At 38.9% G+C, this 16,475-nt stretch overlaps 1 protein-coding gene across 4 annotated transcripts in view; it reads left to right on the top strand.

The window, feature by feature from the left end:
* Nucleotides 1-3,214: 3,214 nt before the first annotated feature.
* LOC124138468 (major facilitator superfamily domain-containing protein 10-like) overlaps nt 3,215-16,475 on the top strand; it is a 43,729-nt gene continuing 30,468 nt past the window's right edge. Inside the window, exon 1 of one of the 4 annotated variants that reach the window (XM_048385156.1) lies at nt 3,215-3,461. In XM_048385156.1, coding sequence (XP_048241113.1) covers nt 3,389-3,461 — 73 coding nt within the window. In that variant the 5' untranslated portion in view covers nt 3,215-3,388. Of the gene's footprint in view, nt 3,462-5,454; nt 5,480-7,673; nt 8,116-16,475 lie in introns of those variants that run through there. The other 3 variants (XM_048385157.1, XM_046505108.2, XM_046505107.2) reach the window with 3 other exon arrangements.

Here is a 16,475-nt window from a genome sequence, read left to right as displayed (position 1 = left end):
ACCTCACAGTTATAACCTTAGTTATTTGCTCATATGAACTGAAAGTGTGTTGTTGAGAGGTGATGAGGTCATATTGATCATGTTTCAAGTGATGATTAAAACATAGACTGCAGTGTGTCTTGTGTGGTCCTTCTAGTGAACAGACCGCATTGGTGGTCTTGTGGATAGTGTCTAGCACTGGAAAACAGGCATTTGTCCATTCAAGTACAAGCAGCCACACTGTTTCATAAAAGTGGTGAACGTCTTAGACCTGCATCATATCAGGCTTTCCTCCACCTCAAACAGACAAACCACAGGGTCATCCTTAACTTTTTGAACCAGGGTGGAGGTAAAAGTTGTAAGCCAGTTGAACAAGCCACAGAGCCGTCCAGATTGCTTGCGAGGGTTGGGGGCAATACATTAGACTTTTGTCAGTTTATTTCATTTTAGCAGAGAGGCGCGATAGGGTCTTACAGTCAAGACATGACCCTACATAACATCAGTACAGAAACAGTCTCTCAACACTGAAACTTTTTTATGTTCTTATTGGACCCATGGTCCTATGTCATAGATGTCAGCACGTAACATGGTGGCAGCAGTCGACGTCCTTGATGGATTTCAAGGTGCAGTCCACTTGAAGGGTACACAAAACATGTGTACCGGCAAAATGGGTGTCGACAGATATTTTACAAATCTTTTTTATGTTTTAAATCAAGGTGCTCACGTGATTTGATCCACTTCGCGACATAAGACCCGTTATATTACAATATAGATATTGATTATCGATCATATTGTTATGACTTGGCGCTGCCATTGTGTTTGAAGCAAATACAAGTGTGATATGACTGATGGAATCTGATTGGTCAATAGGAGGGACATAACTCCGTAATAGCCACTGGTGGCGCTACGATCGAGCCAGGAAATTCCATCACAGTTCAGCAGGGGTGGGAACTAGACTTTTGTTGTCAGTGTACTCCCTTGCCTTATTCCAGCAAGCTTGATTAATCATAAGCTGTCCGAGCTGTCTTCGACGACCAAGAACTTGAGGATGTGGAACGAGACTGACGTCACTCTTGGAAAGGTGCGAATCTCTGTGCGGAATCCTGCTACTCAAATGGAAATATTCTATTGAGTTTATGGTCATAAAGGAAACTTCACACCTCTTGTAGGACTAGAATACAACTTGTGACAATTCATGAGGAGAAATTGAACGTGTAGCAAGTGGTAATGCGGTCGACAAGTAGAAAGAAAAGTTTGACAGCAAGTTGGGTACATAAGTTGTTCGTTATATCCGTGTTCTACTGTACTTTTGATGGTCTTGGTTGATGAAACTGTTGCCATCCCTACTAGGCGTGTGCCATATCATTGCGCCCTAAGCTCAAAGTCGCATGCAAGGTTTAGGGGATTGTTCCTGTCAATGCGCCAACTCCATGGGTTATTCAAATCGCAATCACCCAGAAAAGATCGGTTGATCTTATGATCTGTTATTTCCACAGGAGCTGAACAAGGCATTACAGAGAGAACACTATACTCCACCCGTACTCGAAGATACTCTTCATGAACTCATGCGGTCAAGAGAGTTCTCCAAGGCTGATTTATCATCCAGATTTCTCCATGTTCAACTTGAAGAGTATGCTCACAACTTGTTTTGGTAGATGCAAGGTGGCTTAGGCTACCCTTTGGCGCGTCCGTCTCATCTGAAACGAGTTAGAAGGTTTACCAGATGTGGTGTGTATTTCCGACGATGATCTCATACGTGGGAAAGAAACGGAGAATCGTGATTAGCAATTCGATGGTTTCCTGACAAGATATTATGAAAGACATATCAAGTTAAACCCACACAAGCTGCATTTGCATGTCCATGGGTCACTTGATCACAGAGAACGGGCTACAGTCCGATCCTGAGAAAGTCAGAGCAATACATGACATGGCTCCTCCGTGTAGTGTCGAAGAACTGAGACATTACTTAGACGTTAAACTAGTTGTCAAAGTTTCTACCAAGTGTGATGGGAGTCACTGCGCCCATGCGCAACCTCCCCAAGAAAGATGTACCTTGTGTGTGGTCCAAGACCCAACAGGAATCCCATGAACAGGAAAGTTGGTATGTACCAGCATTCTATGACCCAGACAAGGATCTCATTGTGGAAAATGACGCATGTGAGCACGGACTTGGGTCGGCGTTACTCCAGGAAGGCAAGCCTATTGCCTCTGAAAGTAGGTCTCTACCCGATGCTGAAAAGAGATACGCTCAGATTGAAAAAAGAGATGTTAGCATCATTATATGTTTTGACATTTCGTCACTATTGTAACCGACCATAAGCCTATAAGTAGTAATATCTAAGAAGCTACTCTGAAAGGCCCTTAACAGGCTGCAATTGTTTCTTCTGCAGACAGGAGTACAACATCGGTCTGGTTTACAAGCCTGGGAAATCCATTCGAAAACTCGAGAGCTCAGTTACCAGATAACCGGACACTGAGACTATTTCTGTGAACAACATATCTCATCTACTTATCAAAGACAAACAATTAGATGAAATCAGGGTTGCAACGCGGGAAGACGACATTAATACACCACTGAAATCTACTATCATGAAGTGTTGGCCTACAGGCCGCGCCATACCAAAAGACGTTTAAAGATAAGGTAGACACAATTTTAGAAGATGGTACTTGTTGTTACCCTGTCTGGCGCTCGGCATTAAGGGGCTAATTCAAAGTTGGGTCGGCTCGGGGTCAGTATACTGTGTCTGAGTGGGGTATTCATGTCAAACTGTGGCAGGGTGTCTCAGTGAGCTAGCACCATAAATCGGCATCAGTCCATCTAGTACAAGCAGTCACACACACACGTGCATGCACGTCGCTATATAAGTGCAATAATCTTGGAAGCGACGTAAATCCCAAATCCCCCCCACCACCAATTGTGCATGTTCATATTGGACCCACTATATATGCATTGGATGTCAGCACGTAACACGCACGTTATGCATGACTGGGTCTCGAAACTGAAACCTAACAGTGTAATCTAACCAGTTGATGATATGATAGTCCTTCCGCTTCGCAGACAACAGCGTGTTCTAACTTTACCGTAAGCTATTTTGAATAAAATTCAGCCATTTGAAATAAAACGAGTATAGCATCATTAAACATGCGTTAACAGCAGAAACAAAATGAAATGTGAAATATATGTTCATTTGTATCCAGAAAGTTCTTCTTTGGGTAATGAATGTTAGTTCAATCGTCGTTTGATAATTATTTTAGTCATAAATAATTTTTTGGACACATATGCTATTTTACGGTAATTATTCACGTATTGCCACGTGTTAAAACATTGAAGAGAAAATATGAACCAACTTGACTTTTCATTCTGTGACGATCTTAACGACACAACACGAAGAGAGACGGAGAAGTCAAGATGTCGTTTTCTTGGGGTAAATTCTGGGATCAGAAAAAATCAACTGGACCGACGGTAATAGACATTCATGTCGGTAAGGTGCAACTGTTTGTGGAGATGTATACAGTTATTCTAAGAATTAAATATTACTTGTACATTTGAATTTTGAGACTTAAATTCGGATACTTGTTTCTGCGACGCAATATATCAAATGCCCATTATCCATAAACGTGACCCGTGAAGATCCGGGTAAAAATTGGTCTACAGCAACCTATGCTTATCGTAAGAGGCGAGTAACGGGCTCGATTGCTGACTTGGCTGATGTCTTCGTATCCCAATTTCGTATACATCTATGTTCAGGGTGTCAATAACTGGGTTGACAAGTCAAGACTCGATTATTTACAGACCGACATCTTATGGCAGAAATATTGCTGAGTGCGGCGTTAACAACAAACAGACAAAAACATATTCTTTATGAAATAAATGTGTATTATACTCTGAAAGACAGAAGGATGTGAATTTTGTTTAACGCTGCAGTTAGCAATAGAGCTATGTCACGACGGTCTGTAAATAAGCGCGTCTTGACCAGATGATCCAGTGATTGATATGAGCATCGATCTACGCCATTGGGATACGATGACATGCATCAACCAAGTCCGCGAACCTTACCACCCGATAGTCGCCTCTTACGGCAAGCATGGGTTGCTGAAGGCCTATTCTAAACTGGGCTGCAAAAGAAAGTATAGGTCGAGTTCCATGATCGATAACAAAATAACAAGAAGAGGTTTTGTTATGAATTATAATAAATCTAGGGAGGGGTAAAAAAATGATTGATCAACCACAGTTTGAATGAAATTGTAGCACTAAAATATCGGCATTATTCCGTACCAGTACACACACACACACACACACACACACACACACACACACACACGTGCATGCACGTCGTTATACCCCTTTCACCTCACCTCATCTCATCTCACCTCACCTCACCTCACCTCACCTCACCTCACCTCACCTCACCATACACATGCACGCCGCTTTCAGACTGAAATATATCATCTCTCCTACCTCACTTCCCTGGAATGGGGTTCTAATAGAAGTCAGTCATTTGGATATTTATGTTGTCGATTTGCAATTCATGCTTGAACGTGTCTATTTATTTGACTACAGTCATCTTCCCGAGGTAAGGGAGTGAACTGACTTTAAAGTCAGTTAACTCCCTTACCTCGGGATGATGGACTTCAGTTGAATGAGACTGGACCTGTCCAGGCTGACGTGGTATCTGTATTCGTCATGTCCTGTTATTCATCGTTCTCATCTTCGGAGTATATAAACAAATGTATATATTTAAAAATATTAAAAATTACGTTTATGAACCCTGGCTGTGGTAGCAGCAGTAGTAGTAGTGAGTGAGTGAGTGAGTGAGTAAGTTTTGGTTTTACGCCGCTTTTAGCAATATTCCAGCAATATCACGGCGGGGGACACCAGAAATGGGCTTCACACATTGTACCCATGTCGGGAATCGAACCCTGGTCTTCGGCGTGACGATAATAGTAGTAGTAGTAGTAGTGTCGTTATTGTTTTTTTAAACTAAAACCGTAACAAGCTTTTATGTTATTAATATATTTCCGCTGGAGATGAATGTGTATTTTCTACTTTTATTGATAAGACATACAAAGTGTTGTGTTAACACTGCATTCGTTTAGATAAGGCAGTCTATTGAAGCCAGACATATTGGAGGTTTGTCATTTTGTTTAAATGAACATTTTTCAACAGTTTATATACCTTTACAGATAACAGCTAATGAAGTATATGTACTCCGCTTTCAGACTGAAATATATCATCTCGCCTACCTCACTTACCTGGAATGCCAACGCTATAGTGTTTTTAAAAGTGTTTTCTGCTCAAAACGCCACACGTTCTGAATATTCCGAAAATAGGCATGTTTTAACCTACATTTCGTCATATCAGTATTTGAAACCTCCTATCGAACAAGGCTGAAAAAGAAGTACTCTAGTTCGTGTGAACAGTTACAATTCCAGCGTGTACATGCATCTCTATAACGCTATACTACGTCAGGCGTTCCAGTCAACACAACACAGGTGTCAGGTAATCTCTCTATATGGATATAACAGTAAATGGAGATCGAACTTAACAGCTGGTGACAATCAAACGCCTATTGTGTACTTTCATCTGTGTATTAACAACCGAAACAGATTTATTTAGCGTTGTATTGCTATCAATATCAGCCTGTTACGCGACGAACACATGGCATTATATTACAGGTGATATAGAATAACATTACCAAAGAATGATCATGATGTCGTGCGATTTCATTATTAGATATTGAAACAAGGTTGTTTATTGTGACAAAATTATGCTTATTAATACATTTCGAAATAAACGTAAAATTACATTTACATCAAACTGTACTTATAATTATCTTTGTTTTAATGCGTAGTAGACGGTGTTAAAGATACTAAACGACTGCTGTGGCTATAAGTCCAATTTTCCCATGATAATTGTCATTTTGTGTGAATTTTATATATGACAGTTGTAAGAACATTAACGTTGTTTCATTTACGCCGCTTCGCGTTCTATTGATCGTTGGGAGAAAATCTCGTTTGAACACCTGGGGTTCTTATCAAAGTGATGCATCGATGAATTAACGCTCTTCCTTTTCTCTGGGTGTGTTATTAATCAACATGGGGTTGTAATAGAAGTCTGTCATTTGGATATTTATGTTGTCGATTTGTAATTCATGCTTGAACACACACACGTGGACTTCAGTTGAATGAGATTGGACCTGTCCAGGCTGACGTGGCATCTGTGTTCGTCATGTCCTGTTCATTCATCGTTCTCTTCTTCGGAGTATATAAAAAAAATATAAATATTAAAAAATATTAAAAATTACGTTTATGAAGCCTGGCTGTAGTAGCAGTAGAAATAGTAGTAAGTGAGTGAGTGAGTTTGGTTTTACGCCGCTTTTAGCAATATTTCGGCAATATCACGGCGAGGGACACAATAAATGGGCTTCACAAATTATACCAATCGAACCCTGGTCTTCGGCGTGACGGTAGTAGTAGTAGTAGTAGTAGTAGTAGTAGTAGTGTCGTTATTGTTTTTTAAACTAAAACCGTAACAAGCTTTTATGTTATTAATATATTTCCGCTGGAGATGAATGTGTATTTTCTACTTTTATTGATAAGACATACAAAGTGTTGTGTTCACAGTGCATTCGTTTAGATAAGGCAGTCTATAGAAGCCAGACATATTGGAGGTTTGTCATTTAGTTTAAATGAACATTTTTGCAACAGTTTATATACCTTTACAGATAACAGCTAATGAAGTATATTTCTATTACGACGGTGTCAAATACACCACTGGAACACGTGTTCGATGTTTTAATGGTGTCTGGTGCGTTAGATATGATATTTATTAGCTAGGGTGCGCTACTATTCATTTGAAAATCAGTAGAGTGTAAATGAGTGATTAATGTTGACGTGCTGGGACACAGCTGATGTGGGGGTTGATTGCGGGGACCGACCATTTGATATCCGGGGATGGTGACGGGCAGCTGGGATTTTGTATGGAGACTCCATATTTGTTTAGCTACAGCTGAAAAAAACAAATATTGATTAAATTATATAATTTAAATATCAGATAAAATATAATAGCGTAAATAGTTATTTTTTAAAAACCGTCTTGTAACAATGTATTGTTTGAATGTTTGTGGCAGACACGTTCTCTACAGTTTGGAGCAGAAATATTTGTTCAATAATTAACTGGGACAACACACACACACACACACACACACACACACACAGACACACATCCACACACACAGAGACATCCACACACACACACACACACACACAGACACGCGCACGCACACGCACACACACACATCCACACACACACACACATACATACACACGCACGCACACACACACACATGCGCACGCACCCCCCCCCCCCCCCCCCCACACACACACACACACACACGCACGCACACACCCCCCCACCCCCCCACCCCCCCCCCCCCCCCACCCCCCACCAATATGTTCATACCAGGGGAGAATTGTATATAGTCAGACAATTGACTTCATCGTGTCAAAGGTCAAAGGATGATAATTTTACTGATAACATCTTATACAAGACCAGTCAACCAATAATTTATGTAATGCATAAAAGTAATCGTTCAAAAACCTAAACTCCCAAGCGAAGTTGTTTTTCAAGTGATAACCACGTCACATTAAATTTGCAAAGGCACAATTTGACTCGTTAAAACTTCTCCATTCGTTATCGTTTGAAGCGGGTGAAAATCACGCTACGGCACATTTAACCTCTGACATGACCTTTGGCATGCGACCCCTGACCTCCAAAGCCGGAAGAGCATGGAAGGAATATCGTCTCAGTCATAAAACTTTTGATGTAAGTTAATGGGGTTTTGTTGAAACTTTAAGCAGTGTGTCATATTTTATTGACCTGTCGCCATCGACAGGTTGTAGAGGGGTGTATACTACGCGGGAAAATAGACAAATCGATATTCCAGTCAAAGAGATATGCAATGTCATTCCGTGTGATGCTGGTTGACGTGTTCCAATGAGGAGGCCTAAAACTGTACCGGGTGTTTTGTAAACATTTACGCCATAGGGGTTCAGCGCAGAGAAGGTGTCACGCACTCACTGTTTGACGAGCAGTGGTTTCACGCAGTCACAGTTTGCCACGAGTCCCAGGCGAAGGTATGTACAAGGATATCTCGAGCTTTGAGCTATTTCAGTGTTTCCTAATGAGTATTGGAATGTGCATGAGTACTATTCAATGTAGATTCTCACACCGTTATCAAGCTAGAGTGATTGCAACCATAGTGAAGAAAGGTATATGTGTGTGACATGTTGTGATAAGCAGATTAACGTTAACAACAACACGTAACAGATGACAAGTAGCATACAAATGATTGGCTAAACCCAGAGATACAGTAGGACTAATAGCACACAGGTAATGAAGCCAGATACATGTAAGCCTCAGAGCTCCAGATAAGCTTTTGGTGTTGTGGGTATTGTACCCAAGCATTTTAAAATCATTGGGTATCAGTAATTCTATCTGGGTATTCAAATTTCTGTTACCCACTAGATTTTACACATGTGGGTATTTAAGTTAAATATTTAAAAACACTATTCATCTAGTCCCTGCAAACTGGTGTCGTGTAGGTTCGAGAGCTTTATAGGACTCAAAAATACCTGGATACTTCCACAAGAAAATGTGATGGCAAATGATCATGATGTAACTGTCATCGTGGAGTTTGGCAAGGTTGACGGAATGCCCGTTTATAATTTCAAAATAAGTTGCTGATTTGCTAATCGAATACGCAGGGTTAATTCACAATATTTTGATGATACGCACAAGTTTTATATTTGTAGCGTATCTGTAATGTTCGTTGCGTATTTCATACGCTTGGATTTTATTTTACTGCGTATTTCTGCCTTTCTGATGCGTATTTCACGCAGATACGCAGCTTATCTGAAGCTCTGAAGCCTACAATAAGGATAAGGATTAACAGGATTAATAAGTTATTACAAGCTGATTGGATGCTAATTACAAAAGTCACTTTTACTTTTCAAGCTTCTAGAATTCCGATCAACGTTACCATGCATATTGTTCTGTGACTTCTGCATGATTCCACTCCAGCTTCTGTAAATAACTGAATTTACTGTAATATATAACACGTTTGAAGTTAGGTGCCTTAGAAATGAATTATTATTATGAATATTAATACTCAATGGCCCAAAACAATTTCTGGAGACCTGGCACTCTCAGAAATCAGTTTATTTCTATTCTAACAAAAAATACTTTTTGACAGTGTTTTGTATATGAAGTCAGTCACAGATGTACTTACTGTATTCGACGTAATAAGCGCCTCACTCTAATAAGCGCCCACGGCGACATTTGCTAATATTGGCTAGTGAACAATCCCAATTAGCACCCCTTCCGATTGATCAATGTACACAAGACTTATTTATTCGTGTATAATACGCACTTGTGTGTTATATGCACCCTTAATTATGGGCAATTAGATTCTGGAAAAATATATCTGTCGTACATAAACACTTCAGGCTGTCAGCATAAACCACGAAATTTATCTTTCAACTCTGTTTTTTTCACCAAAATGATATTCTAATAAGAGCCACCTATTTCTAATTTTGAGAGCGCCCTGGGCGCTTATTACGTCGAATACGGTATACACTTTGAAGTAATCTGGACAAATACATGGTAAATGAGAACACTTAATGCACAGTATTATTCCAAAATACATTATTGAAAAGATTGTGCAGGTAAATACAAAGTATGTATTTAAGTATGTATGTGTGTATGTATGCATGCGTGCATGTGTGTAAGTATGTAATTGTATGATAGTGTGAATTAGAGGGGCAGGCAATGTGTGTATGTATGCCGTAATTTAACATAGTATTTTAGATTTTCTACATATGCAGTGAGTATTATCACCTTAAAGACGGGTACTACAAGGTACTTACATCTATAACAGTCTCCTTGCCAGAAGCTTGTGTGTGTTAGGGTATTCATATCCATTGTTTGTAAAACATGTCAACAAGCAGATATCCACGCACTGTCCTGTTGTACCCTCGTCGGTTCATGCACGTGCTTGGTATACACGGAGGGACCTCCTTCATTACCGTCACGGTCGTAACACTAATGCAGATTACCGAATTAATCTGTTTTTTCATTAATAATTTTTTCAGTTATTACTGCTTACTGGGAGTTGATAGATCAGTCAATATGTAACGCGATAGATCTGAATATACCAACTATTGTAGCTGGGGACTTTAATCTCGATATTCTTAGAGAAAGTAAGAACAAAATAGATCTCTTACAAGCAACATATGGGTTGACCCAAATTATAACTGAGCCCACAGGTATACACCTACCTCCAGAACTTTGATTGATTTATTGTTCGTAACTAATGTAGACAGTGTGTGGGTGTATCTGATCCTATATGCAGTGATCATTGTCCTATATTCATAAAAAATTAAGGAAAACATACCTAGCAATGCAAATTTTAAAAGAAAAATCTAAAATTACAACATGGCTGATAATGAAAAAATTATTGACAGCTTAAGTGAGACAAAGTGGGATCATTTGTTATCATCCAGAAATGTTGACGTTATGGCAGAATGTTTTACCCTGATAATTATTGATGTATGCCCAATATATTTCTGCTAACCTAATATGACACTGTATGCATGACAGCTAATGACACCTTAACAAATTTCTTATACCAAAGAGTTTACACTGTCTAGTATTTTTATCGCACATGTCACGAAAACTTGACACTTACAACCGGTATAAATGACAGGCCCAGTACATATGTTTCCGATACAACGCTTTAATGTCAACAAAAACGTTAACAGTGGAATATATAATGCACTAAATGTGGAGCAATACCCTCCAAAATGTTTGAAATTCAAATTGGCAATTTGGATACCTTTAACATTAACAAAACTGATCTGATGCTCATGCTGTCAACCACTAGTCTGCATGGCCAGGGTTTCAGTGTCCAGACTTGCATGACAAGTGCAGGGCTAAACAACACTTACCATCAATTTCACATGACATTTTCTGTACAAGATGTCTTATTCCGTATGTACCCCTCAACAGTGATATTTATTTTGAATGCAGTTCTAGTCGGTTTCATAAAGGAGTTTCAAAATATGACTTCTAAATTTATATTTTATGTTTTCATGTGAACATGAATAGCTGTTATAATGTAATAATACAACTAGGGGTGACTATTGGTGCTATAGTGGGATCATTTGTTATCATCCAGAAATGTTGACATGGCAGAATGTTTTACCCGGACAGTTATTGACGTATGAAATAATCATATTCCTAACAAATGTGTAACAATTAGACCTAATGATCCACTATGGATCACTAGCAGGATACGTCGACTGATCAGGAAACGTAACAGAATTCATAAGGTTGCTAAAAAGCGTAACTTAGATTCTGACTGGACTCATTTTCGTCAAATAAGAAACCGTGTTATCTCCTATGTTCGCACTGCAAAGAGAAAATATGTACTCAAGATTGATAGTAAAATTAATGATGCGTACGGTGAAAAGGTATGGTTGCCGCTAGTTAAAAACTATTTAAGGGGCACCAGTAATGCAAAATTCCCTCTCATTAATTACCACGATATACCATATGATGATAAAAGGGGGATATTGCAAATGTGATGAACAATTATTTCTCTGACCAGGAATCTGATAACTATCCTGATAAAATTCTCCCTGATATTAAGCTTAAAACAGAAGAATCGCTCTCTACTATCATTCTAACAACAAAGGAAGTTCAAGATGTTCTCCTGTCTGTTGATGTAACTAAAGCAACAGGGCCCGACTGTATCGGCAATAGATTATTGAAATTAACTGCTTCAGCGATATCAGATCCACTTGCTAAATTGTTTAATGTATCCCTGGACATTTCTATTTTTCTGGTAAGTTGGAAAGAAGCTTCCTACTTACTATTTATAAGAAAGGTAATATTAATGAATATAGTAATTATAGACCTGTAGCTCTCACGTGTTGTGTGGCAAAGATATTTGAAAAATGTGTTTTTAAATAGGTTTTTAATGACTTAAGAGAGAATAATTTTCAATCGTGTTTCATGCCAGGAGATTCTACCGCTAACCAGCTGACTTACTTATGTGATTTTATTGCTAGAGAATTGGATAAAGGCAAAGAAATCAGAGCAGTCTTTTGCGACAATAGTTAGGCCTTTGATAAAGTTTGGCATGGAGGCCTTATCCATAAACTGGTTTGAAAGCTACCTAAAAAATAGATGTCAACGGGTTGTTATCAATGGGTATAGTTCAGACTTACAACCAGTTATGGCCGGAGTTCCATAAGGGTCAGTTTTAGGACCGCTACTGTTTTTAATCTTCATGAACGACATTATAGACGATATTGATAGTACTATTAGACTGTTTGCCGATGACACATCCCTATACGTCGTGGTAAAAGATCCACATACAGCAGCACATTGTCTGAATAACGATCTAATCAGAATATCCTCTTGTGCAGAAAACTGGCAGGTCGATTTCAACCCTAATAAAACAATATATATTTAATTTTCACGGAAGATTCTTCCTCTTGTAAAACCAGTTTTGAAAATGAGTAACACTACAGTTCAGGAAGTTCTTTCTCATGAACATCTCAGACGTACTCTCCAAGAAGATTGTATGTGGAACAATCACATTGATAGCCTAGTTAAGAAAGTCAGTCCAATGATTCACTGTCTCAGGAGTTTCAAGTATCGTTTAAATAGAAAAACACCGGATATTATGTATGAATCTAGATGCACTCAGAACAATTTGTGGGGCTGTTCGTGGAACTAGTCACGGTAAACTTTATAAAGAAACAAATCTTACGTCATTAGAAGAAAGAAGGCATTTTCAAAAGTTAAATATCTTTTATAAAATGGTTAACAATCTAGTACCGGATTATCTCTCGTCCTTAGAGTGTCGAATGCAAGTGATTATAATTTGAGAAACAGCTCACAGCTGCAAAACATAAAGTGTAAAACAAATAATTATGCCACATCATTTATTCCAGATACAGCTAATATTTGGAACTCACTACCTATTGAATACACCAATGCCAGTAGCTTAGGAAGTTTTAAAGGTTTTATAAACAGCAATGATAAGATTGGTATATACTTTGATGTAAATTATGGATCAAGATTCTGTCAGGTTTTACACTCCCGTCTCAGGCCTGGCTGCAGTGATCTTTACGCCGACAAATTTGCCAGATTTATATCCGACAGCCCGAGATATTGTTGTGGCTATCACATGGAAGATGCACTTCATTTCTTTCTTACGTGTCCCTTAAACAGGACATGAAGGCAAAATATGTATTATTTTGTAAAAGGCCACGATTTTAATTCGATTCCTAATGGTAATTCCATTTAACGACAAATCTTGAAATTTTGAAATCAGTGCAGATCTTTTTGCGGATTTAGAGATTTTGTCTTAGATGTTGGTTTTGCTGTATGATACTGCGATGTTGTTGTGCTGGATGTAAATAATAACGTAGCTGTAGTTACGAAAGATAATCCAGTAATAAAACACCTACAGAACAATACTTATCTTTAATGTCAATTATATAATGTATGCTATATCTTATGTCACTTTTGACCCGTGAAGATTCCGGGGTAGAATAGGTCTTCAGCAACCCATGCTTGCCGTAAAAAGTGACTATGCTTGTCATAAAAGGCGGCTAACGGGATCGGATGGTCAGGCTCGCTGACTTGGTTGATGCATGTCATTGATCCCAATTGTTTGGATCGATGCTCATGATATTAATCATGGGATTGTCTGGTCCAGACTCGATTATTTACAGACCGCCATCGTATAGCTGGAATATTGCTGAGTGCGGCGTAAAACAACAAACCAACCAACCAAATCTTATGTCACTTTCAATACATTGTAATTTGTATGTGTATTATGTTTGGGAGAGGCATTCAGATAAGCAAAATTTGCTTGTTTGTCAATCCCTCCACTTTTTGGAAATAAATATGTTTATATCACAGTATTATTCAGAAAACAAAACTGGGGATTTAGAATTTTAAAAGGGAATTATCAATTGATCTTAGTCAGGAGTCAGAATTTCAAAATTACATGCAACATCTAGCTCATGGTGAAATGAGATTCGCTGATTTTGAAGATGGATCAAAACTATTCTTTTTGTTAGCATTCTTACGTTCAAAAGAGCACACATATCTATCAATGCTGTTGGTTTGGTTGGTTTGTTGTTTTACGCCACACTCAGCAATATTCCAGCTTTATGACTGCGGTCTGTAAATAATCGAGTCTGGACCAGACAATCCAGTTATTGATATCATGAGCATCGATCCCAGAAATTGGGATCGATGACCTGCATCAAACAAGTCAGCGAGCCTGACCACCCGATCCCGTTAGTCGCCTTTTACGACAAGCATAGTCGCCTTTTACGGCAAGCATGGGTTGCTGAAGACCTATTCTACCCCGGATCTTCACGGGACTTTATCAATGCCCTGCTGCACAGTTGAAAACAAAAACATTTATATTCCGGACAAACATTGTCTCATATGGCAATCAGAGTGTTGTAGTAGGATTAAACATGTTTCTACTGATAGTGAGCAACATATAAAATATTTTTTATAAACACTTACCGTTCATATGTTTGTCATACTTTCTTGCTGTGTAGAAGTCAAGTTCCTGCCTAGCGCATACCCACCCAGCATCATCGCTGCCACCAGTGTGCAAACAGCCAAAATTGGTGTAGTGAAATGTATATTTTAGTGTATGCAAAGACGTATATAGATATATTATTAGTTATGGCATCTTTCTTTAGCTGCCATATACAGTGTCATATTAGGCTAGCAGAAAACAATATTTGGTGAGGTGTCAGCAGAGCCCAATATATTTCTGCTTACCAAATATGACACTGTATGACAGCTAATGACAGAATAACGAATTTCTTATACCGAAAAGTTTACACTCTCTGGAATCTTTATCGCACATGTCATGAAAACTTGACACTTACAACCGGTATAAATGACAGGCCCAGTACATATGTTTCCGATACAACGCTTTAATGTCATCAAAAACGTTAACAGTGGAATATATAATGCACTACATGTGAATGTTTATACAAGACTTATAGTTAAACTGGATAGAATTATCATAAATATGCCGCATGTTAACAGAAATCTGCGTGCCACTGTAACTTGATAGCAGTCTGCCTATCCCTGACAAAGGGCTGCTGTCTATTCTATTGCTATGAGAGGTCATTGGCATCACGTTTCTTGATTGTGACGTCATCCTACATTATGTTCTATAACGTTATTTGTAAATCAGTAACCTCCACTTGGCTTTTCTGCTCTATATTTTTTGGTAATAAAGTCACGAACACGGTTTCTTTAAAAATTAATGTCTTTGCCAATCACAATTTTTTGTTTGTTGTTTTACGCCACACTAAGCAATATTCCAGTTATATGACGGCGGTCTGTAAATAATCAAGTCTGGATCAGACAATCCAGTGATTGATATCATGAGCATCGATCCATACAATTGGGATATTTGACATGCTTCAAACCAAGTCAGCGAGCCTGACCACCCGATCCCCTCAGTCGCCTTTTACGACAAGCATATTTGCCTTTTACGGCAAGCATGGGTTGCTGAAGACCTATTCTACCACGGATCTTCACAGGTCGCCAATCACAATTAACGATATTAAAACACAAAACAGTGTCGAATAACAAATTTCTGTACCAGAATTTTCATGTGTAATATGTGAAGTGGATGTAGGAAAATCCAAAATGGCTGTTACTGACGGTATACTGCCTCGATATTAGGTCAGTAAGAACCACCTTGGACTTTTACTGGTGGTCCACAGGCTCATAATGGGGTTAGTAGGTCTGCTCTCTGATTGGTCAGTCTCACTTTTTAGGATAACACAGATCTATATACGTATTAGGTGTATGTCAGTGGGAGTGTCAATATTGTGAATTGGAAAAAGGTTTACAACTGACTTACTATTTTCCATATGAAATTACGTTTCTTTATCAGATTGGTTTGGGATTGCAGACCAACGGAAAAACATCCAGCTTCCTCCTTATGTTGTCAGTATAACATGATAGTTGAAATGAAATAAAATTGCAAATTGACAAACAAATAGAACAATTCACCTGGGGGAAGTGCATTCGGCATCATGACAGTCGTGACTTGTTTGTAAACATAATGGTCAGTCGGTTGCGAGTTCAACTCCATGCATTGTAGTAGGCTGCCTACCACTGTGAGGAGCTGTGACTGGTGGCAGCGATAGTATAGACATCTTCCCGAGGCAAGAGAGTTAACTGACTATAAAAGTCCAGTTTCCACCCTAGCCTACCTTGGCTCATATTATGGAGTTACATTTTGGCTGGACTAACGAGTCTATGCATAGTCCAATCAAAATCGCGCACCGAAATCGTAATCCGGTTCGTAAACTGTTGTGCAGATTTCGGTCGATTGCAGGATTTGCAAAGCATTTGCACCGCTAACTCT

The sequence above is a fragment of the Haliotis rufescens genome, unplaced genomic scaffold (genome assembly GCF_023055435.1).
Source record: "Haliotis rufescens isolate VD_foot unplaced genomic scaffold, xgHalRufe1.0.p SCAF_54, whole genome shotgun sequence".
In the NCBI taxonomy this organism is placed as follows: Eukaryota; Metazoa; Mollusca; class Gastropoda; order Lepetellida; family Haliotidae; genus Haliotis; species Haliotis rufescens.
The sequence above is the reverse complement of the archived record's forward strand: the minus strand, read 5'-3'. Positions and strand labels throughout refer to the sequence as shown.